The 26,694-nt window shown below is 47.4% G+C and overlaps 1 protein-coding gene across 3 annotated transcripts in view; it reads left to right on the plus strand.

The window, feature by feature from the left end:
- SLC8A3 (solute carrier family 8 member A3) overlaps positions 881-26,694 on the plus strand; it is a 161,869-nt gene continuing 136,055 nt past the window's right edge. For 2 of the 3 annotated variants that reach the window (XM_018054020.1, XM_018054021.1), the window contains exons 1-2: positions 1,107-1,458; positions 21,108-22,953. In XM_018054020.1, the coding sequence (XP_017909509.1) occupies positions 21,170-22,953 (1,784 nt within the window). In that variant the 5' untranslated portion in view covers positions 1,107-1,458; positions 21,108-21,169. Of the gene's footprint in view, positions 1,459-21,107; positions 22,954-26,694 lie in introns of all 3 variants that reach the window. The other variant, XM_018054022.1, reaches the window with a different exon arrangement.

Below are 26,694 nucleotides of genomic sequence, written 5' to 3' on the forward strand. Positions count from 1 at the left end.
GCCTGACAAATATAGCAGAAATTACAGGCATCTGATTTCAGGCTACGTGTGTACACTTCGTGTAAGCCAAGCCCCAAACCCTAGTTCTGTGGCTGCATCAAAGGATCATCTCTCTTCCAGACTCCAGGCCCAGAAGAAGCAGCAATTTGGGAGACAGCCCCCTCGTATTTTTAGCCTTGAAAACCCCAAAGCCAACATACCAGCGCTCACCCAAGCGTCTGTCACAAGCTGTTGTTTGATTTGGGTTGAGAAAATGACAGACTGAGTTCTGCACCAAGAACAGAAGGGGAAAAAAAAAAGAGGGGAGAAAGGGAGTTTTCTTTTACCTCCACTGCTAACCCCGTCCCCTCTCAACTCCTCCCCTAGGCCTGGGTGGACCCTGCCTGGTTAATCGTCCCCTGCTATATTTAAAAACCACAGATGTGTTTGGTGGAGACTTAATTTCGGGATTGCAGGCGGCGTCTCCTGAGGACAAGGGGAAAGCCGGTGCTGCGCGCCCGCCTGCCCTCCCTCCCCGCCGCTGCCCGGAGCTCTGGACTCCGCGGAATCCAGGTCAGGACGCGCCGCCGTCTTGGAACTGCCGCTGGCCAGGAGGCGCCCGTCGCCAGGCTCCAAAGATTGGGTGGGTGGCCTCGGGCTACGGGTTCCATCTGCATTCGGTCCTGGGGGCTCTCGGAATGCGAAAGGCGGACTCGGCTCCCCGCTGCTGGTCGGAAAGCTCTCTGAAAATCACCTCCATCGGCGCGCGAGGATAAATATGCGCGGCTAGTCATGCCGTGATAGGGTGACGTTGGGTTTTGGAGGCTTGGAGATTGGCTTTTTGATTTGGCTTTCTCCTGCAGCTTAATGGGCAAAGCTCTCGGCTCGCCCAGAAACCAGACCCTCCGCGCGTCCCCTCCGCGCGCGGCGAGGCCGAGACGAGTCCCGCGGTGACGGCGTGCTAGGGGGAGAGCCGACGCGCTCCCAGCCCCGGGAAAGCCCCGGCGACGCAGACTGCAAGTCCGGGGTCCTCGGAGCCGCCAGAGCACGCCGGGCCGCTCGCCTTCCTGCCCCTCCCGGCAGGGATCCCCTTGCTGCGGGCGGCCGGGACTCCGGGCCTCTCCAGGGCTTTAGTCCGAGCCCGCGCCCGAGTCGGGGTTTCCCGGGGGTCTACCGAGGCGTGCTCCCTGCTCCTTAAACCGCTGCCGAGGGACCCCTCCCCAGGCCCCCTGCTCCGGCCCTAGCCCTCGCCCTCCGGATGCGCTACCCCAAGGCTCCCTGAAAGCTGGCAGCCCAGGAGCCCGGCGGGCGGGCGGCGGCGGCAGACTGACATGCCCCGGACGCGGCTGCGGCCGGCGGGCAGCCCGCTGGGGCGATGAGCCGCTGCGGCCGGTGAGGAGCCCGGCGGCGGGGGCATCGCGCACCTTTCTCACACCCCCCCTCACTTGCCCACCCCGCCCGAGAGACCGAGAGGAAACGGTGAGTGAAGGGCTGAGCCTCCTGCCCTTCCCCCTCAACCGGCGGCAGAGGCCGGGGAGGCAGAGGTCAGGCGGGGGCGGCGGGGGGTGGTGGTGGTGGAGGGGGTGGGTTTGGGGGTGTCCCGGTGAGGGTTCCGGCTTGTGAATAACGGTGTTAATTAAGTTCTTTCTCGAGATCATTCACGTGAACTGCCTTCCTGCGGGTCTAGTGTCAGAAGAGGTGGCTGGGGAGGGTGCCCCGGAAAGTGTACTGGGATGCAGGCGGTGCTGGGAGGTGGGGTGGGGGGCGTTCTGGCGGACTGAGTGCCTCCTGGGAGGTGCGGGGGTGGGGGGGGGGCGGTGCAGAGACGCCTGGGCTGGTCGCGGGTTTGTCGGGTTACGGGCGGGTGCGCATTAGGGAGGCTGAGCGCCGTGTTGCGTGCCGGATGCGTGTATGCATGTGTGTGCCTGGGCTGTGCCAACGAGTGCTGTGCTCCCGCGGTGGCGAGCGCCCGTGGGGTTTGGGGGCTGCGAGGGGAGCGCGTTACCCACGCGGCGCGCGCCCGCGTGTACTCACTCACGCCCGCGCGCACCCCAACCTCGGGACTCCGCCGCCGCGGGTCGGGAACTGCAGCCCCGGCGCACCAGCCCGCGGCGGCCAAGGGGGCGGGGAGAAGGAGGGTTTCTCCCGGCTGGTGTCCTCCTGTCCGCGGTGGTCTGGGCGGGCCGCGGCCAGGTGGAGAGACGTGAAGTGTGTAACTATGCCCCCTCCCCGCCCCACCCCCACCCCGCTCGCCCACACACCCCTCACCGCCACCACCACACACAAGCACACACGCACACAGCCACAGGCCTTCATTCAGAGGCTGGCCCGCTCCTGGAAGACCCTGCCTGACCTGCCCCGAGGACCCGGGCCACTGGGGAGACGAAGAAAGCGATATGTTTCGCTTTTTTCCCCTCCTCTTTATTCGCTGTGTTTTATTTTTAACCGTGGAGGGAGAGGGTGGGGGTTAAATAGAACAAACGCCTTTAATGCAGTGCTATAAATTTACCCGCTCCCTGCCCGCCTGCCTGCCGCCTGTCTCTCTCTCCCTGTCTCTCCTGTCCGTCTGTCTCTCTCAGTCTGGCGCGCGCTCTCTCTGTCTGTCTTTGGCTCTGTCCCCTGGTGACTAAAAAACAAACCCCGAACGTTTGGTTGTTCGGACTCCTGGGCAGAAAGATTGAAACGGGGGTAGTTTATGAAAAGGGCAGGCCGCAGCTGGGAGCAGGGCTGCGCGCTCTGGAGTGGCCGAGAAACACCCCACGCGGAGGGAGCTGTGGGTACGTGATGGGAGCACATCCGGCCTGCTGGTGGGGGCCGCGTGGCGACCTGGTGACTCGCAGCCGTGTGTGATTAATCTTCCGCAGCTGTTGTGCCCCGTCCACTTGAGCTGAGCTCTTGTTTACCTCGATTTTCAAATATAGCTGCTGCAACCTGCTTCTCCCTGACGGAGGGAGATCCGCTCAGGTCCTCCCTCCCGCCGGCCCTCCTTCCTGCGGGCCTTTTGGGGTCCGAGTTTGAGAGGAACCCGCGCCTTCCTGCCACGCGAGCAGGGTTGAGGGTCAGAGCTGGGGGTAGCTGTGGTCTCCCAACTCTTCACCGCCATCTGCAATTCCCCTCTGCAGTTTGCACATACAAGTCCACTCCACAGTTGCCTGTTCCTTTAAATAAAATATAGATATGGGGTTGAGAAGAAGCAGGTGGGACCTAAATTTGGTAGAAGTGGTTCTCAGACTTCATAAAGATGGGAAGGCTGTTTAGGTGGTTTCCTCTACCTGGAAATGCTTTCTTGCTCTTCCAACACTTCGTCCTTGTCTAATGTACTCCTGTTTATCTTTCTGTCCTTAGTTCATTGGTGACTTTCTCAAGGAAGCTTTCCCTACCTTCCCTAAGCCAGATTATTTTACACTCCTAACTTGAACCTATTATTTTGAAGTAATTTAAAGATGCACGTTCAATTTATTTATGTGATTGAGTAAGACCAGTCACGCCTCTGGACAGCAAGCTGCATGAAGGGAGGAAAGAGAGCTGGTGTTTATTCACCTTGTATCCCCAGGACCTGGCAGTGTGTCTGACATAGAGAAGCTACTCCATCAGTGCTGGGTGAATGAATGGAACTAGGAGGAATAAGGTACCTCTCCTCTGATCTCTAGTTTGGCATCTCTTGCAGAAGGGCTACAGTCCTTCCCAGTGGTAAAGAACCCATCTGCCAATGCAGGAGACAAGAGAAGATGCAGGTTTGATCCCTGGGTTGGGAAGATCCCCTAGAGAAGGGCATGGCAATACCCTCCAGTACTCTTGCCTTCAGACTCCCATGGACAGAGGAGCCTGGCGGGCTACAGTCTATGGGGTCACAAAGAGTCGGACACGGCTGAAGCGACTGAGCATGCATGCACGCATGGCCCCGCAGAGCCTCCTGGTCAGAGAAGGAAGCATAGGGCCAGCAAACTGACCCTGTAAAAAACATGCCCTTCCCATGGACTACTCCCTGGGCTGGGACCCTGAAGCCAAGGGAGTGTCCTCCTGATCCAGCCCTGCCCTGTCCCTGTGCAAGGTGGCTCCTTGTACAGTCCCTGGCGTAGTTAGCGGTATTGTCCATGGGTAGTCACTGTGGGCATTGTTCCTCAGCCTAGCTGGTCCAGTCACTCACTGCCGACAATCTGGATTTGGAGGAATGTGTCACACAGCTTCTCTTTAAGCTACCAAGTTTGGCTCAAAAGAGAAAATCACTCCCTTTGCACTCGAGCCTGGTTGCTTTGCTTGGAAGTTCAAACATTTGATGAGTTTCAGAAATATATTTGACTCCAAAAAAGAAAGGCTTCATTGATTCAATCAATCAGTTATTTATTCAATAAATATTCAACAATCCCCTTGGCCAAGTATTTGCTGGGTACAGAGGCAAATAAAATAGAATGTTTCCTTTCCTCTTAAACACACACTCATCCCAGCAGGAATAACCAACTAGTGAACACACAATTACCATTTAAACTGATTCCTGTCTGTGAAGGCTACATCCCAGGTGCGGTGAAAATGTAGGAAGATCACGTCTCTAAGGGGTCTTAAGGAGAACTTCTAGGGATAGCTGATCCCAGAAAGACAGGCTAGCGAGGAGCTGGCTTTGGTGAAACTAGGGAGAGGAATGGTGGGAGAGAAAGGTCTTTGAGTGAAAGGCAGGCTCTGTCCATGGGATTTCCCAGGACACAATACTGGAGTGGGTTGCCATTTCCTACTCCAGGGGATCTTCCCTACCCAGAGATCGAACCTGCATCAGTCTCCTGCGTTGCAGGCAGATTCTTTATTGCTGAGTGGTCAGGGAAGCCCTGAAGGGATCAGTATGCAAAGGCCTAAAGCGGACAAGAGCTCATTCAAATGACTAAAGACTGAGGGTAAAGTTCAGAGAGATGAGTTTAGAGGAGTTCAAGGTGCCAGATCTTGAAGGACTTGTACTTCATGCTAAGGTTTTCCACCGAGTTTCCGGTGGGGACTTGGGAAGGTTTTCAGTACTGAAGTGCAGGGTCAGATTTGCATTTTAGGTAGTGCATCAAGACCAGAATGTAGCGAGAGGAAGTAGGGGACTGTTGCAGAACCCTTGTGCATGGCCATCCTGCTGGCCTATGAGGGAGGGTTAGGGGGTTCCTCTTTCTGTTTTAGCATACAAACCAGAGCTGTCCTTCTAGGCAGGAATTTCCCTATTTTCTTTAATGAGATTGGTTTGTGTTCAGTCGTCTCTTTGTTTTTTGGATGGGCACTCTAAACCCAACACTGGGTAGACCACCTCAAGAGAAAGGAAAAATGGCTCCAGCATGTCTAAGATACTCTTCCCAGTCAGCTGAGCTGCCCAGCAAGGTGGACCCCTAAAGATCTGAGATCTCTGGAGCCTGGGGAAGGTCTTGGGTAGGAAGGTGAGGGATAAGAAGGATTGCGATCCATAGAGACTATTGAACAAGACATCTAGATAGGAAAAATCACATGTATATATACACTTTTATAATATGAAGAGTAAATAGAGGCTGATTCCTGAATCAAGTTTATTTAGATGTGGTATACCGGGTCATGTCTACTAAGAAAACAGCTCTTGGAATGAGTCAGGTAGCATTTACTGTCTTGATGTCTGAATGACAAATAGTGCTTTCCTGGTTGTGTACAGGAACACTGGGTCATGTTGGGACTGGATCCGGAAGTGGGTCTGGAAACTGTATTCCTGCCCAGGCTTCCACATGGCAGTTTCCAAATCACTTGAGAGGAGAAGATGTCCAGGTCACACACCACTTTGTTCATCCTAGAGACTGAACCAAATAATGTGAGCTTGCACACTCTTCCTTTGCACCCTGATCTCCCAACTTTGTTCTCCATCCTTACTTGTCACTGGTCTCACAATTTAAAAAAGCTCTCCCTTCCCTTCCTGCCCGGTGTCCCTCCTGCCCTGCTTCCATCAGCTTGCCCTGAGCTCTTTCCTTTTGAGCATTAAATCCCCTCCATCTAATTGTAAGCATGCTTAACATCCTGGCAAGAATATCCCTTTGTTCACTTCCTCCCCTGTCATTTTCTCTTCCCATCTTGCTTTCCACACACTCTTGAAATTTTAGAGTAGACATCTGTTTCTGTTTCCCCATCACTCATTCATTCACTTATCCCTTGCTTTCTCATTTTTTCCTACCTTCTGCCCAACTCTCACTCACCAAGGACTTCTCATTCCCCCAAACATGATAACTTATTCCTGATTTCTCCCAACCCCCATCAGAAAAGATTGATCATTAGCTCCGTGAAACTTTCCCCTCTTGAATTCTATCACACAGAACTCTCCAGGTTCCACTAGCTCTCTAGGTGGGCCCTCTTTCACTTCATCTCCAAGATCCTCTCCTCCCTCCCAGTTTTCTCCCACAGGTTTGCTATTGCACCTCAGGCTGCAAAAATTACAGCCACTGTGTGTGATAAAGTGCTCCGTTAAGATGGACAAGGCATTAAATTTGTACTATAAGATATTCTAGGGGCTTCCCTGGTAGCTCAGTTGGTAAAGAATCTGCCTGCAGTGCAGGAGACCCAGGTTCAATCCCTGGTTTGGGAAGATCACTGGAGAAGGAAATGGCAAACCACCCCAACATTCTTGCCTGGGAAATCCCATAGACAGAGGAGCCTGGCAGGCTATAGTCCATGGGATTGCAAGAGTCCAACATGACTTAGCTACTAAACCACCATCACCATTAGATGTTCTGAGTGAGAGAATGAAAGAGAATACACTCACACAACTTTTATTACAGTATATTGTTATAATTGTTCTATTTTATTATTCGTTATTGTTGCTAACCTATTTCAGTTCAGTTCAGTTCAGTTGCTCAGTTGCATCCAACTCTTTGTGACCCCATGGACTACAGCATGCCAGGCCTTGCTGTCCATCACCAACTCCCAGAGTTTACTAAAACTCATGTCCATTGAGTTGGTGATGCCATCCAACCAGCTCATCTTCTGTCGTCCCCTTCTCCCTCCTCCTTCAATCTTTCTGGGCCTAATTTGGAAATTTAACTGTAAATGTGTATATACAGGAAAATACATAGTATACACAGAGTTAAGTACTATTTGCAATTTCAGACATCTACTTGGGGGTCTTAGAATTTATCCCACACAGATAAAGGGGGACTATTGTGTTGCTTACATCTGTTCAGTCCATTCCTCTCTTCTCTATCCCTACTACCACTACCTCAGTATGGATTTGACAATCTCTTACATAATAATAATAATTATAATAGAAATTATTATTATAGCAGCCAACATTTGTATGTTTGCAACAGAGTCAGGCTACTGTATTCAAAGTGCTCAACATTGATTTTTCCCACTCAGTCCTTACCGTACCTATAAAAAAAATAACTTTCTAAGCTATATTATTATGATGATACTATAAACAGTAACTTTCTAACATCTTCCCAACTTCATTCTTCCAGTCCTTCAATTCATTTCAGTGGCTGTTATAAGATTGCCTTCCTAAAACACCAATCTAGTGGGCTTGTTATTTTCCCACACAAAAACCTTGAAGGGCCTCTCACTTTTTGCAGCAGTCCAACTCCTGACTTTCAAGGTCCTCCATGGTCTGCTTCACCACTCCACTTCTAGCCTCACTTCTTACAGTTCCCATGTGGGCACCTAAGTACACTTGTCCTTTCTTCTTCTGCGCCTTTGTTCATGGTTTGCCCTTCACTAAGAATCTTACTGTTCTTCAGTTCAAATGCCTCTTTCTGATGGGAAGACTGTGAAGAAGCAGTCTCTTATTCTGAATTTTGATAACGCAGCATCTGTTTTTCACAAGTCCCTTATATTTATTGAAATGCAGATTTTTTATTATTAAAAAATATATATTTTTCATCCTGAGACTTACCTTCTTTCCTGGACCAAGTCCTTTGTGTCTCCCACTTATTGTTGTATGGTACGTGAAACACAGTGGCTGGTCAATGAAAAATGGATAACCTACCTCACTCTTGAGGCAGGTGGACTAAGATCAAGAAAGAGAATCTGTCCTATTTATCATAAAAGGAGCAAGTGAAGGAATAAAAAATCATCCCAGGAACGGGCAATGTGGTATCACAGAAGATGCATTGAACAAGTGGCAAGAACAGTATATTTTAGTCATTATTTCTTCTGACAACTACAGGCAAAACCCATTGCTGCTTTCCGGGCCTCACATTCCTTACCCTTAAAAAAGGCTATGTTGGATGTGTTGACTTTTAATCTACTTCCCTGACAATTCTGTGTTTTGTGGGTCTGGTTCCACAGCTTATAGATCACCTCCTACTAAGAATATTATTTCGTGCTGATCACATCTTTTGTTTCAGAGCTTTCCGGCTGCAATTTGAAGCCCCCAGTGTGTCTGTTATTACACTGGGTCTCTAGAGGTGAGATGAGCAGCCAACCCAACTATCTCGCTGTCTGGGCTTCAAGGCATCCTGAGCTGTTTGAAGGTCCTGGTGGCCTGAGGTTGGCCCTCCTGTGTGGAGTCCCTTCCCACTGTGACCCTCCAGGGCATTCTCAGAATGACTAGTAGTCACGCTCGGCCCCCAGATGCTCCAGACGGTTCAGTCTCAAGTCCTACGCTTCTGCTTTTCCTTTTCCATCCAGGAAGGATGTATTTGGATCCATGTAGACTCTATTGAAAGTCTACCTGGAATCCCCTTGCCCAGCGGCTTTCCAAAGGTTCTGCTTACTCCCTATCATATCACTGTACTCTCTCCCCTAGGATTCAGGAAGAATCATCTTGAGTCTGTGCCTTCCAGACCCTCAGGAGGAACTAATGAGGGAGTCAACTTCAAGGGGAATCATTACTGACCAGCCAGTGTGTGTGCTCTAAAGTAGAGGAAGAATGGGACTTCCCTGATGGTCTAGTGGTTAAGACTCCTCCTTTCCGTCGCAGGGGGCAGTGGGTTCGATCCCTGGTCAGACAGAGAGAGCTCACAGCTGCCAAGACAGAGGCTGGATCTGCGGGAAGTCCTAGGAGTCTGCTCCTAGCACCCTCTTGTGAAAGAAGGGCCCAGAACATCCCTGAAGTTGAGTGTACAAGAGACTCTCCCAGCCATGTATTAGAGAGAGAACTCTGGGTGCTTTCCCGAGTCCATTTGCTCCTCCTTTGGTCAGTGATATGATTTAATCCCATATTTTAACATTTTAAAATTAAGAGAACTAAATGGTATTGAAAAATAGATCAGTCTCCTGGAAAATGAGCTGAGGAAAAGGTACGTAAAAGTACCAGCTTTTATGACCAGCTCTCCGTTCATGGGTAGCCAGTAGGGCAGAGGGATGTCAGTCCTCTCTCTGTGGATAATTCCGAAAGATAGAGCCCAAGTCATTTTCTCTGGGAACACGGAAAGGTGGGAACGATACCCCCTCAGGCTGCCCTGGGCCTCTCACCCCCCTGGCCCAGCCCTGATTTCCTTTCAGTAATAGGGAACGTTGTCTCTTGGTCTTTGCTGACATGATGCTTTTCCAGCTTGGTGGAGGGAGACCCCCTGAAAGCTGGAGGACTGAGGTTAGGTTCTGACTCAGTTATTTCTTGGCTTAGAAACTCTAGGCAGCTAACTGAGCCTCTGTTTCTTCATCATTATGAACCTCCTCGTGAGGACTGAATGGGAGCAAGAAGGCCTTTGTCAACTGTTGGTACAGACTATCACTTGATATTTGTTGAGGGAATAGTGCACTATGAGTGTTGGCTATTGTGAGGCCATACACTCTAGAGGAGAAATAAGGTGCCCATGAGAGGACTAAGGTAGATAGAATGAAATGCATTTAGAAACAGTCTCCCAACAGCCTTCCAAATACTTTGTGGTCCTGTTGGTGCTTTCAAATGAACAGAACTGCCGGTTCTCTAAGATCATTGGTTTTAACCATCTACCTCTCTACCCCAAGGCTTCCCAGAAGCTTGACATCTCCTCTCACAGGTGCATCTTTCCAAAAACGCTTTGTCCTGCAGAGTGAGCACTGATCTCTCCAACAAATGCTGACACTCACTCTGCCAGGCTGCAGTCAAGCAGCCTGAGAATATCATGGTGAGAAAAAAGATCAAGTTGTCTGCTCCCATGGAATTTATATTCTATGATAAACCAGTGAACAAATAGAAAAACAATGATTCCAGCCAGTGTGGGTGCTCTAAAGAAAAGAAAAGAGTGGGAATTCCCTGATGGTCCAGTGGTTAAGACTCTGCACTTCCACTGCAGGCAGGATCAAGTTGCGAGCTTTCAAAGATGCAAGCATGCATTCCTTCAACATTAGGCATGAGTGAAATTGCAGCTTGCCCTCCATGTCCTATAGCTGAGGGTCCTTGAACTCTACCATGTCCCACCTCTTCACCCTCCTCCAGTCAATAATTCTTCTTGCCTGTTCACTTGATGCCAGCCCCTGTATGCCAGCTGTTTTACTATACTCCTGTACTTTTCAAGGAGCTGTACTGTAAGATTTAAAGTGTTTGTTTTTTGTGTTGCTTGTTTTTTTAATGAATTATTTGTGTGAAAAGTATTATAAACCTATTGCAGTAGAGTACTGTATAGCCAGTTGTGTTCGTTGGGTACCTAACCTAACTTTGTTGGACTTAGGAACAAATTGGGCTTACAAATGTACTCTTGGAAAGGAACTCATTTGTATGTAGGATACTTAACTGTATCTGATTTACATTTTAAAAAGATGGTAGTTGCTGTTTTTCTGGAGCACAGACTGTAACAGATGTGGCAAGATTGGCAGCTTTGCACTAGTCCAGGTAAAAGATATAATATTGAACCTCCAGTAGCTGGAAAAGAGTGTGCCATACAGTTGGCACCCAGTAAACTTGAGAACACATCCAAGATTCTGCGGACCAACTGAAAACAGAAGATTCTGATAGTGAAAGAGGAATGAAGAGACACAGCTGGCACTAAACCGCGTCAGGCACCGTCATCATCCCAGTGGTCCTGCAGGGTTTTTCCGGTAAGGATCTCCAGGACTGAAGAAATGGGAGCTGGAAAATTCGACACAAATTGGTCAGACTTAGATAGCTGTATAGCTTTGGGACGTCTGTGGCTGTGAGACAGATGGGGCCAGGAGAATTATGGGCTCTAGTGAAGAAGGCCCTAGAGTTCCAACAAAGGACCAGAATGCTCCTCAGTCTTGTCAAGGTAGTAACCATTTGTTGGCTCAATAGTCCAGACTGTTCTGAGTCTGGGCTTGCAAGTGGCACAGTGGTAAAGAACCTGCCTGCCAGTGCAAGAGATGCAAAAGACATGGGTTCGATCTCTGGATTGGAAAGCTCTCTTGCAGTAGGAAATGACAACCTGCTCTTGTATTTTTGCCTGGAAAATTCCATGGACAGAGTAGCCTGGTGGGCTACAGTCCATGGGGTCACAGTAAGTTGGACACAACTGAGCGCGTGCGTGCGCGCGCACGCACACGCACACGCACACGCACACACACACGCACACGCACACACACGCACACACACACAGATCCTACTTTTGAAAACACGCTCCAAACCCCTGCCTCCCCTCAGCAGGCCTGCTCTCATTGCCTGTGTTCAGATTCTGATCACATCTCTCTCAAATACTTTGAGAGTCTCTGAACTGGTCTTTCTGCCCCTAGTCTTGCCCCACCTTCATCCACATATCTAGTTTCTGCATTGTTGTCAGTCTAGGTCTCCATCCAAAGGAAAAACAATGATCTTGTCCCTCCTGTGATTAAAAGACTTTCAGTACTTCCTTATTACCACTAAGGTAATGACCAATTCCTTGAATGGGCATACAAGGCCTTTCACAAACTATTCCTCAGTGATTGCTGCAGCTTCTCTCAGTTTTCTTAAATGCCCTGTCCTTCAGACACCCTGCTTACCTTTCTTTAAACAGACATTGCTTGTTGAGGCTGACCTGCTCTTTAGCATGGCTTTCTCTTACCTTTATTTGAGGCGCAGTGGCTTTGACCCAGTTAACTCATGTTCATTCTTCAAATCCTAGACCCAAAGTTGCCTGGTCCATGAAGTGACCCTGATGGTCCCAGGCAGCACTTGACCTTCCTTCCTCTGTACTGTCTTGGCACATTGCACATGCTTCCAAATCTAGGATTTTTTTTTTTTTTTTGGTAATTTGGTTTTCTGTCACTGTTCTCCAGTGAAGTGTGTGCTCCTCAGGGGGGATTACATTTTTGTTCCTATAACTCAAATTAGAAAAACCTTGCTCACAGCATCCCTAACAGATGGGATGCTCCATTTGAACACTGCCAAGAGTGGGAGAAATCACTGGCTATTATGCCTTCTATTTTCGTACATTTATTCATGGATCTATTCATTCACTAAGTATATACTGAGTGCCCACTCTATGCCAGGCACTGATATAGATGGCAGGGGTACAGAAATACCAAACAGATAAAAATTGCTACCCTCTAGGAACTTTTATTCTAAGTTTTTTTGAATGTGCAAAAAAAGAGGTGGGTACCTTCTCATCTAATTCAGTGAAAGTCGACCCATACTACATGGACTGAGTTTCATACAAGTGCATGCATGTGTACGTGAATAAATGAATCACTGAACAAAGATGGCACGAGGAACAACATGGAGAAGTCAACATAAGATACTATCCATGGAAAGGAAAATACTTAGAAACATGTCTTGCTGAAAATGGGATGAGCAGCATCATTTTCCTGTGTAGATAAGGGAGCTCTGGGTCTTTTCTGTTTCTTCAGTAAGAGTGTAGATTAAGCTAACAGCAGGTTTAGGGAGAGACCATGGGAAAATCTACGTATATGGGTAGGGAGTTGATGCTCTTTGTCATTGGCAGGGTTTGAAAGGAAGTCAGAGTCCAAGAGGGTGGATGTTTCTCTAGTGTATAGAAAGGCTTTGTGGTACACCCACTTATGAGTCAACTCATGATACACTAAGAGTCCTTCTTCTGGTCCAGAGAAATTCGGTAATGGTTGGAATCCCTGAGATGCAAAAGTCTTTCTTAGTTAGTCTGTGTTCCTTTTATTCTCTCCCAGGATTCTCAACCTTGGCTGTACCTCTAAATCAACTAAGGAACTTTTAAAAAGTCTAAGTATTGAGACTTCATTCCCAGAAAGTCCAAAACTTAGGTCTGAAGTAAGATCCAGATACCTGTATTTTTTAGAGCTCCAAAGTTATTCTAATGCACAGCCCTCTTTAGCATGTGATCCTGGTTCCATTATTGCCTCCAATGTGGGGGATGACTTACATGCAGATGTAGACCCAGCATCTGGAGACGCAGAACCTAAATTAGGTGAGCAAGGCCCTCTCTTTCTTCCTTTCACTCTGGTCCCCTTGCATGGTTTGTGATTCTCCAGATCTGTCAAGGACTCACAGAGGGCAAAGTCCTCTGGCCTCTAGAGAGTGTGATAAACCTTTGAGTAGAGTCAACAAGCCTTGGAATCATAGAATTTTGGAGGCAGGGAGGATATTAGAGATCAGATCCAACCTCTTAGCCCTCTGAACTGAGTGTGATAACTTGCTAAAAAAGAAAAGTCCCTATATTGAGGGGGAATCCCTCAGGGAGTTTCTCTAAGTGTGTAGGAGATGGACATGCAGACAGATCAGCCCAGGTTAATGTGATCATGTGTGACAAGTGCTTTAATGGTCATCAAAGGGCTAGAGGAACGCAGGGGAGAAAATGACTCAGTTGGAAGGTAGAAGAAGAGGGTGTTATCACGGAAGGCTTCCCAGAGGAGATAGAGATTTCCAGGGCTGTAGGTTCTTGACCTAAGGGCTCCAGATTCCTACCCTGTTTTTCCACCTTCACTTTTAGACTTTGGCATTTCACACACCAAGTTTCATAGCTCAGCTGTGCTACTCAGCTAGTGGACCTGGGTAAATTAGTAGTCTTTGGGCCCAAGTCTCCTCATCTCTAAAACAGTTGCTGCTGCTGCTAAGTTGCTTCAGTCGCGTCCGACTCTGTGCGACCCCATAGACAGCAGTCCACCAGGCTCCCCCATCCCTGGGATTCTCCAGGCAAGAACACTAGAGTGTGATGCCATTTCCTTCTCCAATGCATGAAAGTGAAGAGTGAAAGTGAAGTCGCTCAGTCATGTCCGACTCTTCGCGACCCCATGGACTGCAGCCTACCAGGCTCCTGCGTCCATAGGATTTTCCAGGCAAGAGTACTGGAGTGAGGTGCCATTGCCTTCTCCAACACTACCTAAATCATTGTGGGATCCTTAGGTCTTAAACAGAAGCTATAGAAATGCCTGATGCAGTGCCAGCCATAGAGTAAAGAATATTCAATGAAGAGATAGGATTGCTGTTATCATTTTAAAGTCCTTTATTTATATATGGCATGAGGAGATTGAGGCTTGCTGGTGCTTCCTCTGTGTGTGGCAGTGCCTAGGAGAAGGCCACCTTCATAACTTTTATGAAGTTATCATATGACTTGGATGCCATTAAGGGTTGGGAAGCTTTGAGGAAGGCAAAATGTGACAATTCCATGGGAACAGAGAAGCAAGAATCGTAGAATATCAACCATGCATACTACTGCAAGGTCCTAGATATTATAAAACCGTGATGTATTGCAGCCACTGTCCATAAGGTTAGAGGCATCTGTGCAGTGACCAACTTGAGAGCTTAGAGCGGAACAAGAAAAAGAGTAACGTCCCATGATATCATCATAGTGTCATGCCCATAATTCCTTGTTTGTCTTTATCCTTCATTAGAAGAAAATTTCAAATGGTTGGGGATGTGGTGTAGCACTTTCACGGGTGTATGCTCAATCATTAGCGCAGTGCTTGGTCCAAAATGGGCATTCAAAAAGCAGTTGTTTAAAAAATGAGTTTGATCCAAGGTGCTTTTGGTAAATCCAGATTGTAGGCTCTCCTTGCCTTTGGGGGCCCCCTTTTCCTACCACCCTCCCTTAATCTCTTCTCTTCTGACGTCTCCTGGGGAGTGACTGGCTCTCACACTGCTCTGGGCCAACCTAACTGAAATATGTGCCTTTTCTTCTTTGCCTGTTGTGGAGATGGACCTGCCTGCCATCAGAGCATTTTTGACTCAAAGCAACTATGGAGATTATCCAACCCAACACGAATTTTCTGGATGAGGAAGCTGATGCTGTAAGAGTTCTCTGACTCTTCGAAGTCTCATAGCTTGTTGAGGCAGAGCTAGGAAGAAAGTTCTTGCCTCTTGCTTTCAGATTTGGGGCTCTTCTACTGTTTCAGGCTGCCTTGGAGTACGTACCATCTCCAAGTTCATAGTGAGGGCTCCATATCCAGAAAAACTCACCCTCCCTTCCCCAGGCCCTTTGCTTTTCAAAGGGCTACCCAAACCCAAGGCATCTACCTTGCATGGTGGTTAATGCCAAGTGCTCTAGAGTCAGACTGCCAGAATTCAAGAGTTTATTTGTCTACTTACCGTGATTTGGGCAAATTATTTAACCTTTGTAAATTCAAATTTGCTTATCCCCTGGAGAAGGGAATGGCTATCCATTCCCGTATTCTTGCTTGGAGAATCCAATGGACAGAAAAGCCTGGTGGGCTACAGTCCATGGGGTTGCAAAGAGTCAGACACGACTGAGCAACTAACACTTTCACTTTCAAAATGGGCGTGACGATAATATTAACTTTTTTACTTGGAATATTCAAAGCGATCATAATGGATGAAAAGCAGCGTCCTTACATTTTCCTCCTTGGATCTAAGTTCCGATTGTGGCAGCCAAACTGCCTAAGTAGCCGAGGTCGTGTCTTTCCTATTTGGGTGCCGGAAATTTAGTTCCTGCGTTTCTGGGAGAGCTTTGCCATGGAGAGGACTCTGCAGGCTCTCAGCCCCTGTGGGCAGGGGAAGTACAGGAGAAGAGGCTGTGTTCTTGGACTCGGGTGACACTTCAGATCCAGTGCAGCCTGGCTGCACCTAAAACTTTAATGTAAATTGGCTGTGACGTCTGTGCAGGGGCCCAGATTTAGAAGCAGAGCAGGATGCGTCTACCCAGGCTGGTGACAGACCCGGAGGAGTGTTCCCATTGGAGAAAGTGGAGGGCGTAGCAAGAGGGAGAATTTGCTCAGTCTGGCCTGGTGGCTCTGTTTTATTAATGATCTGGAAGAGCAGAGGAAAGTGACTTTAATTAAATTTGCCAGTGATATTAAAAGATGTCAGGAGCCACTGCTGAGGACACAGACACCTTGCAGATGGCCCTGGGGGCTTTAGGAAAATAATCCAGGAAAAAAATGAGAGGCTGTGGGCTGAGCTGAGGGGTCAGAGGGTCATCATAGGCAGAACGTACCCTAGGCTCACCCTGTTTGTCTGTATCTGTTCTGTTTCTAATAGATTTCTGACTGATCTTCCTGCTTTGGTTTTGTCCCAGTTACAGCCACCCTAAAACCTATCTAGCCAAATTGGTTTTTCTGGAATACAGATCAGACCATGTCATTCTCCTGTTCAAAATCCTATCATTGGCTTTTCACTGCCCTTAGGATAAAATCCCATCTTCTCAGCCTGGCCTATAAGACTTGCCATGAATTGGGTCCTCCCTCTGTGTCCAGCCTCATCTTCTGTCCCTCCTGCCTCACACTGATTTGCCTGTAATCCTATGTACACAGAGGGCTTTCCTGCCCCACGTCTTTGCTTGGGCTGTTCTCTTTGACTCAGATGCCCTTCCCATGTTCTTTCTTTTTTTTCTCTCTCTGTTTTTTTCTTCTTTTTTTTAATTAAAGTGCACTCATGCTTGAAGCCTCATTTCAGGGATCACCTCCTTCAGAACGCCTCCCTGAATCCCCAGGTTGGCTCAGTGCCCTGCTTGCATTCGGCAGCATTCGGCCCACACCCTCACTGATGATAGTAGAAGTGCCTGTGTGCGCAGCTCTCCACCCCTGCTCAATGGGGCCTTGGAGGGAAAACCCCGTATCATAGTTTATTTTGTCCGGCGGCCTCTAGGACAGGCCTGGCAAATCACAGGCACAGTTTGACTGTTTGTCAAACTGATAGGAAGGAGAATATTTGGGTGGGAGACGGCCTTGGGGCAACCAGAACACCTCCAGGAAACCTGCTACTGCTGCTAAGTCGCTTCAGTCGTGTCCGACTCTGAGCAGTCAACTCAACCAAATGGTTGGCTCTCCTGTGAGCGTACGTAGGACAGCCAGATTGCTTCTAAGACCACAGAAGACTAGAAGCTGACTGGGGCTTGTGAATGTTCTGCAACAGATTGGGACATTCTCGTAAGTTGGAGTGGTTAGGGCCATCAGCTTTATGTCATCTCTATGTGGGCTCTGGTTCTGCTACTTCTTTGCTTTATACTTTGAGTAAATGACTCAAATGACTTAACTAAGACTCAGTTTCCCAAAATGTAAAATAGGGATTAAGATAGTACTGATCTCTAACAACAACTAATAAGGTTGTTATGAAGATGAAATAATACGTTCGAACTTTATACACACAATAACTGCTTTTAAGGGTTAGTTACTGTCCCTAATATCTTCCTTGTTTTGGGCAGTTCTGGGGATCTCAAGCTGGGTCACCTCCATGAGTATGGCTTAGGCTCTGATTAAGAGCCTTCTGGAAACACCAAAGATCAGTTGGGTCTCTAAGAGAGTGCAGTGAACCACCCAGGAGGTAGGGATCCGTCTCAATCGGTGTCTGGGGCTGGAGTTATGGCAAAAAATGACCATTGGCTTGTTCATCAGAGACATCCCCTCTCCCTCTAACTTCTCAGGCAGAAACCATCTCCTGGCAGAGCTGGAGAGAACAACTAGGCATCCCCCAGTGGTTTTTCACCTTCAGTTCTAACATCTTAGTGCAGGCAATCCCTAACCACTGTCTTGCTTTGTTTTCTTTTATTTGTTCGTTCAGTTCATCTGTTGTCTCAGGGAACAGTCTTTCTAAACTGACCTCTGATTATGACCATGTGATAGCATAGTCCCCATAAAAACCTGTTGCCACAAGTGTCTGTGGGACCAAGGAGAATAAAGACCGTGATCCTCCTTAATTGTCCCGGTGGGTATGAGCAGTCGGAGTCCTCGTCCCCCGTCGATCAGGATAACACTACTACCTGCGTGTCCCCTGTCCCCTGACTGCAGCAGGCCAGCCTCTTCCCTAACCTGTGGGTAGCCCACCCCTTTGGGCTTGGCCAGTTGTGCAGCTGCCACTGCCTGTCACCATGTTGGCTCTTGATCAAAGAGCTGCTCCAGCTGGGCCCACCTGCTGTCTCTTCCTGCGTGGGGCTCATCAGAATTCACAAAGTGTTGGGTTTTCAGAGGTCAAGGCAAGGAGCCAAGATCCGTGTCTGTCCACAGTTCTCCAGGTAGGTGAGTGCTAACCCTATGAATAGGGTCTCTGTGCACATCGCAGGCTATGGGGGCATGTTCAGTCTTTGAATATGGATGCCGATCACCTTCAGCCTCTCTGCTCCTCTACAGTCGATGTCATAGCCTCTTCTCCCCCAAGTGAGGTCAAAGCCCCAAGCATCTGCTGGGGTGACCCCTGGTACCTGGACTAGTGGGGATTATGAGCCTCAGCAGTTGGCTCCCGTCTGAGGAATACAAAACCAAGTTAATCCACAGAGCCCTTTGGGAGGAGGGCCTGCAGGATTACCATACGCACCAGGGTGTGTCCCAAGGGCAACTTCTCTTTGAGTACAAGCCTTGGCAATTGAAAGAGGTCCTAGGTAGCCTTTAAAATCTAGTGAGGATTTGTCCACGAGATCTATTTTTTTCTAAATGGCTACGATTCAGATTGTAAAATGACTTTTAAGAAGGCTGATTTCTGAGTGTGTTGGTCTGCTCAGGCTGCCATAACAAAATACCATACACTGAGTGGTTTAAACAACAGAAATTTGTCAGGAGGCTGGGATTCCAAAATCAAGATACTGACAATTTGATTTCTGGAAAGAGGTCTCTTCCAGGCTTGCAGATGACTGCTTTCTTCCTATGTCCTCACAAAATGGAGTGCTCTCTCTTGTCTTCTTAAATGCCACCAAGCCTATTGGATTAGAACTTCACTCTTATGACTTCATTTAGCCTTAATTACCTCCTAAAAGTTCTATCTCCAAATAGAGTCACATCGTGGATTAGGGCTTCAACATAGGAATTGGCGGGGGGATTGTACAATTCCATCCATAGCAGTGAGGAAGCTTCCCTAGGGCCACATTTATTTATTCCAAAACATACATTTACTGAGCACCTATGAACTAGCTACTAAGGATACCATGATAAACAGAATAGACATAGTCTTTGCCTTTTTGTTATAGCTTAATGGATGAGTTAGTCATCAATCATATAATCCCACAAATACATATGTAATTTCAAAATTCTGTAAGTGCCATGAAAAAAGTTAAAGGAAAGGAGTGGACCATTTTAGGGTGAAGGAAAGTTTTTGTGAGAAAGTGACATTCAAGCTGAGAGCTAAAGCATTGTTACGAGTGGGGGTGCAAAGAAGAAATGATATTTTTGGTCATGGGTCATGTTATGGGCAAAGGTCCTGAGATGGAAAATAAGATGGTGTACTCCAGGACCTGATGTAAAGGCCATCACTGCAGAAATGCAGTGAGAGGGACAGTGGCAAGAGATGAGGGGGGCGAGGAAGAAGGTAGCTCGCACGAGGCTCAGCAGGTCATGGTGAGGATGCAGGTCTTTATATTGAAAGTGAGGGGGAAATGCAGAAAGGCTTCAAATAGGGGAGAAGGAGCATAGGCTTTTTTTGTTTTTTGGTTGTTTTTTTTTTTTAAGATGACTATGGCTATAAGAGAAGATGGAATAGAGAAAGGTCAGCGTTGGAGTGAGTTCAATGAGGAGGTAACTGAGTAAATTCATCAGGTGAAAAGTAATGGGCTGTGTTGGTGGTGAGAGAAATGGGGAGGAAAGTTGATGGGCCTCTGTGTTGGACTGGAGAGAGAAAGGCTTGCAAACAGGCAGCGGTTTCCAGGCTGAGAAGCTGGGTGGATGGAAGTGCTATTTTCTGAGATAGGAAACAGCAGAGAAGGAGGAGGAGCAAGTAGAGAATAGCAGCATTCTTCCATTACTAACAGTATTCCTACATGCTTGTAACAGAGGTGGAAACATAGGCAAGTTGTTTTTCTTTATGGTATTGAATAGTTATTTGCAGTCTCATTCCATCTGAATGAGGCATTGAGTAGAAAGATAACTGCAGTTTCAGCTGAATTTCTTCCATTCTTCTGAACTCATGCTTACCTTTTAGTGTCTTGAGGTCAGCAGAGGAGGCTGAATTTCACCCTGAAATCTTGCCTACAGATTAAAAAAACTTATTTAGAGTCACTTGCATGTTGTTTATAGTGCTTCCTACCACTTGGCCCTTGTGGTGTTTGGGTTTCAAGTTAGAGTGGCTGACTGATCTTCATCTTCCTGTAGCTGGATGCCTAAACTCTTTCATAAGCCTGTCTTGCTGGAGGGCTAAGGACTGCTATGGACTGGGCCTTGGGCACCACTTACAGGGCTTCGGTTTAGCTACATGACAGGTAGTATTCACTACAGAATCAATTCTCTTGATTTCTCAAGCAATCTCAGAAATACAACTTGCCTCCATAAATTTTCATCTGGGGAAGGAGTTTTTCCCAACTGGGCTCAACTGCACACAAAGCAAGGTGTTCCATTTGCAAGAAAGTAGTCCAGGATAACAGTTCAATTCAGCATGTACTCCTATAAACTTATGTTTTCCAAGATTCTTGCGTATGATGACAGTGTGGCAAGGAAGGCTGAAAACCCTAGAAACAGTAGAAGTGGGGATGAAGATTCCTGTAATACTTGGCCAATTTTAAGTTAATTCTTGAGAACTCTCACAGATAACAAAAGAGTTGGGAGGCAAGACTAAAGGGGTATCAATTAAATTTCCATTACCAATATTCCCAGCTATTTTAAGCCATTTTTCTACTGACTCTACCAGATGGTCCTAAGGACAGAGCAGCTATTTGAGCCTCCCAGTGACATCTATTTTTCCAAGTGAGAGACTGCCCCATATGTTAGTACAATATGTCACTCAAGATGAAGCATCAGTTTTTATTGGTGGGAACCTGCCATTTGTTGTCCTCCTTTAAAAAAAAAACTTTTTATTTTTTATTGGGGGTATAGCTGACTAATAATGTTGTGATAGTTTCAGGTGAACAGCGAAGGGACTCAGCCATACATATACAGGTATCCATTCTCCCCTAAACTGTTCTCCTTTTCTTCATGCCTTTTTCTGCCTCTCTGATCTCTTCTAGGTCTCTGGCCTGTCAGGAGGACCATTGGTGCTGCAGCGGAAGCCGGCGGCTAAGTCTTGTGTATGGCGTGGTTAAGGTTGCAGCCTCTCACCTCTGCCTTCCTCCATTTTGGGCTGATTACCTTTGTGCTTTTCCTGAATGGTCTTCGGGCAGAGGCTGGCGGCTCAGGGGATGTGCCCAGCACAGGGCAGAACAATGAGTCCTGTACAGGGTCATCGGACTGCAAGGAGGGTGTCATCCTGCCCATCTGGTACCCGGAGAACCCTTCCCTTGGAGACAAGATTGCCAGGGTCATTGTCTATTTTGTGGCCCTGATATACATGTTCCTCGGGGTGTCCATCATTGCTGATCGCTTCATGGCATCTATTGAAGTCATCACTTCTCAAGAGAGAGAGGTGACTATCAAAAAGCCCAATGGAGAGACCAGCACAACCACCATTAGGGTCTGGAACGAAACTGTCTCCAACCTGACCCTTATGGCCCTGGGTTCCTCTGCTCCTGAGATTCTCCTGTCTTTAATTGAGGTGTGTGGTCATGGGTTCATTGCTGGTGATCTGGGACCTTCTACCATTGTCGGCAGTGCAGCCTTCAATATGTTCATTATCATTGGTATCTGCGTCTATGTGATCCCCGATGGAGAGACTCGCAAGATCAAGCACCTACGAGTCTTCTTTGTCACTGCTGCTTGGAGCATCTTTGCCTACATCTGGCTCTATATGATCCTGGCTGTCTTCTCTCCTGGTGTGGTCCAGGTTTGGGAAGGCCTCCTCACTCTCTTCTTCTTTCCAGTGTGTGTCCTTCTGGCCTGGGTGGCAGATAAGCGACTGCTCTTCTACAAATACATGCACAAAAAGTACCGCACAGATAAACACCGAGGAATCATCATAGAGACCGAGGGCGACCACCCCAAGGGCATTGAGATGGATGGGAAAATGATGAATTCCCACTTCCTTGATGGGCACCTGGTGCCCCTGGAAGGGAAGGAAGTGGATGAGTCCCGCAGGGAGATGATACGGATTCTCAAGGATCTGAAGCAAAAACACCCAGAGAAGGACTTAGATCAGCTGGTCGAGATGGCCAACTACTATGCTCTCTCCCATCAGCAGAAGAGCCGCGCCTTCTACCGGATCCAGGCCACCCGTATGATGACTGGCGCGGGCAATATCCTGAAGAAGCACGCAGCAGAACAAGCCAAAAAGACCTCCAGCATGAGCGAGGTGCATGCCGACGAGCCGGAGGACTTTGTCTCCAAGGTCTTCTTTGACCCGTGCTCTTACCAGTGCCTGGAGAACTGTGGGGCTGTGCTCCTGACAGTGGTGAGGAAAGGCGGGGACACGTCCAAGACCCTGTATGTGGACTACAAAACAGAGGATGGTTCTGCCAACGCAGGGGCTGACTATGAGTTCACAGAGGGCACTGTGGTTCTAAAGCCCGGAGAGACCCAGAAGGAGTTCTCTGTGGGCATCATCGATGATGACATTTTTGAGGAGGATGAACACTTCTTTGTGAGGCTGAGCAACGTTCGCATGGAGGAGGAGCAGCCCCAGGAGGGGATGTCTCCCAGAGTACGCAATAGTCTTCCCTTGCCTCGGGCTGTCCTGGTGTCCCCTTGTGTGGCCACAGTCACCATCTTGGATGATGACCACGCGGGCATCTTCACTTTTGAATGTGACACTATTCATGTCAGTGAAAGCATTGGTGTCATGGAGGTCAAGGTTCTGCGGACATCAGGTGCCCGGGGCACAGTCATCGTCCCCTTTAGGACAGTAGAAGGGACCGCCAAGGGTGGTGGTGAGGATTTTGAAGACATATATGGGGAGTTGGAGTTCAAGAATGATGAAACCGTGTAAGTAACCCTTCCATAGTCCATCTGCCTCCATCCCTTTCACCCCCTTCTCTCTTGCCCCATGCTTTGAAACTTTCCCTTGTACTCATGTTAATGTCAAACTTTGGTTCCATCACAGGTATGCAAGATCAGCAGACACTCCTGCCAGGTTCTGCTCCCAAAATCTCCTTCAGTTTTCTCTCTTTAAATTGTTTTCGGGCAAGGAATACCGTGGCAGGATCTAAGCGCACAGGACCTAAGAACATTTTGTCCAGTGAAACTCAAAATGATAGCTGGTGGGGGTGTGGTATGATGGAAGTTCTGTTATCAGATTTGGGGAGAGTCTTGTGATGAAGCAAGATTTAGGAGACTGCTTGGGTCTCTCCTTCCTTCTCTTCTCAGGCCAAGGGCTTACATGAGCTTTGAAGGCAGTCCTTTCCATTCTGAATCAGTGATAGTCCAAGCTGGACATCCTCAAGAACGTGAGTGGCATTGGCTTATGCTTTTCCAGTACCATAATGCAGTTGTATTATATAAGCAGATTTTAGGCACCTCTTCTTCATTTGGAAATTGCAAAATTGATTGAAACTTGGCAGTCTCTTTAAGCATCAATAGGCTTATTTTATGGTGTGAGGCTTGCCCAGTCTAGGTGAAATGAATCAATATGGCTTGAGTCCTGGAGGTATCTTAGAGAAGCAGAGCTCCCAGGGCAGCGGCCACTAGTCTTTAGTCACAGGTCTAAGCTCCAGAATCTGGCTAAGCAGTGGAGGAGAAGCCTCTTAGGAATTGTGGGAAAAAAGACATCTTCTGTGTGGTCATCTCTTTTCACAGTCCAGAGTTCTAAAACACTGCTCAGGTCACTGGCCCATTTAGCCCTTCAGACACTGTGGGTCTTATGTTTCTATTGCCTCTGTCACTCTGAGGCCTCTCTGCATTAAACATCTGTGCTGGGTGTTCTATCCTATTCTCAGATGGATATCTCTGAAGAATAAAGCAGACTGACTCTGCCCGGGAGACCAGACTTTCCAGGGTTGCCAAGAAGGAAGGAGATGAGAAAGGGGAACCTTGCCTCAGAATTGCTGCTCACATCCAGAAGCAATAAGCACTAGCAGGGGAATATCAGAGGAACCAAAGGGACACATATAGGAAGTGGGAGATGTCAAACTGCTCCAAGAACCTGCTCAAAACTCTTTCAATGGGAAATGAAAGCTCTCATCTGTAAAGTGGGAATAGCAATACTTTCCTTGCCTCGAGATGGGCTCTTTTTTGCAGTTCCTTCCAGCTCTAGGATCTTCTGAACTATAGACATAGGCGCTCAGTGTAGATCATAACCTGCACCAGCCAGATGGAACAGGGGGATACTGTCCCCTGAAAGGAAATAGCCATTGACAGATTGATTTATTAGAGCCCTGTTTAGTCATTTTGTGGGAAAGGATAATCTCTTGTTAGCATTAATAAAAACCTGTGCCTTTCTAGAGAATACTCTGCCTTTTGGTGTGCTCTGGGGAAGATGCTTATACGTACAAATGAAGGCCCTCACGGCGAGGAAAACCCCCATGAAATTTCATGCGTATTTATGGCAATGTCAGTAGATAAATTACTGTCAGGCATTAGATGACATCGGCATTGGCCATAACTGGAGAGCCTCGTGGTCCCTCCCATTCAGTACCAATCTGCTGAAGAGTAGTGTTCTGAGAGATCAGAAGTTGGGATCCCAATTTCTTAACCTCGTTAGTAATCAACTGTGCACCTGGGATCTCCAAATATGACTAAACCTTCCTCAAACCTATGTATGTTTTCAGCTTGATTACTGTCTTGGTGTAAATGAGCCTCATGAATGATCACTTCTGGGTAATATTGGTTATAAATATGTATGAACGTATACATGTTTGAGATGCTGGCCCAGGTATTCTAAGGTTTCCCATCTTGTCCTTTGCATTATTTTTTTAGACATCAGTAGAATTTAGACTACCCTCTTGGCCTTTTTCACTGCAGAAGAATGAGTCCAAAACCTGCTAATCTATTCTCACAAAAGGAGGCCTACTTTTGATACTTGAAATTGTAATTTTACAGCTAGAGACAGTGTGATACAGCAAGAAGACGGTGGGCTCTAAGTATAGTACTCTGTGGATTAGGATTCTGGCTCTAGTACTGATTTAACCACACAGGGGAAATTTTATTAATTTATGAGGTTTTTTTCCCCATTGATAAAAAGGAGATCATAATGTCACTCTAGCAGATCTATTATAATGATTCATGATATTGTATCCCTGTACATGTTATATACATGCAGTGTCCCGTGTGCATGATATGTAGTCGGTAAACAAGCTCATTAATAGTAATACTGATGAATTAACACTATTCTTCAGAAGGCACCACTGAGGTCATCAGGTTACTTGATTTTCTGTGTCACCCTAATTAATAAGCATGCTAGTTTTTTGGTTACCATGAAGGTTACTAATCTAAACTCATAAAATATTGGAGCGAGAAAGGACCTTAGAATATCATCTAGATATTCTAGAGTAGTGTTTCTCACATTTCAATGTGCTTGTGAACCAGCCAGGCATCTTGCTAAAATGAAGATTATGACTTCCAATATCTAAAGTAGGGCTTGAGATTCTTCATTTCTAACAAGCTCCAGATGCTTCTGGTTCCCAGAAGCAGAGCTGAAAGGCTCTAAACCGTGAAGCTTAGGAAGGAAAGTGGCTCTTCAGATGAGCTGCATGACTGGATCGTGAATGCTTGCTTTCCAGTCCAGTGTTCAGCTCCATCTTGGCTCGAGTCTAGCTCTTATCCTGAGACCCTGCTAACTGTGGGACCAGTCTGAGCCCTGAGATTGGAACCTTTGGGGGACTCGGACAGAGCTGTGTGATGCCTGGAACAATTCCACTTTCTACTTCCCCACCAAGCCCAGTGGCACTGTCGCTTTTGCCCTCACCATAATGCTCTGAATCTGCAGAACGAAGCCAGGCCTATGCTCCACCAACAATATGAGGTCCATGAATTCATGCATTTGGCTTTATGCTTTACTTCTTCAAACGTGTCCTAGGATGGAAAAACACTCTGGTGTCTGACAAACAGGTGTGAATCCATCGCGCATCAGCTGTGTAACTTTAACAAGTCATTTCAGCTTCGGAGTCCCAGCGATTTTGTTGCAATGATAGGAACAATAATACCTATCCTTTGAGATTATGATTAGTACTACATACAGATAGTAAGAAAATGCACCTTAGCACAGTGCCTAAGTGCATCAAAAGTGCTCAGTCACTCAACAGACATTTATTAAATATCTGCTACATCCTAGGTACATTACTAGTACTGGAGAGAAATAAGTGACTAAGATGAGGTGGCATTTTAACTCCCAAGGATCTTATTCTCCGGGGTAGAGGATACAAGGTATACAGACAAATCAAAACAGGTGGAAGAAGTATAGTTTGAGGTTAGCTCAATTAAAGGGGAATGAAAGCTTCTCCTTCTGTGCATGACACCACTAAAGTTTTAAAGTCACCTTCATCAAAGATGTAGTAGTGAAGTAGGTGAAGGGTGGGGGTGGGTACATGATTACTTTAAACCCACGTTACAATAAACTCGTGATATTTGAGAAGGATGCTGCTGCTGTTAGGTCGCTTCAGTCAGGTCCGACTCTGTGCGACCCCATAGATGGCAGCCCACCAGGCTCCCCCATCCCTGGGGTTCTCCAGGCAAGAGTACTGGAGTGGGTTGCCATTTCCTTCTCCAATGCATGAAAGTAAAAAGTGAAAG

Source organism: Capra hircus, chromosome 10, assembly GCF_001704415.2.
Source record: "Capra hircus breed San Clemente chromosome 10, ASM170441v1, whole genome shotgun sequence".
In the NCBI taxonomy this organism is placed as follows: Eukaryota; Metazoa; Chordata; class Mammalia; order Artiodactyla; family Bovidae; genus Capra; species Capra hircus.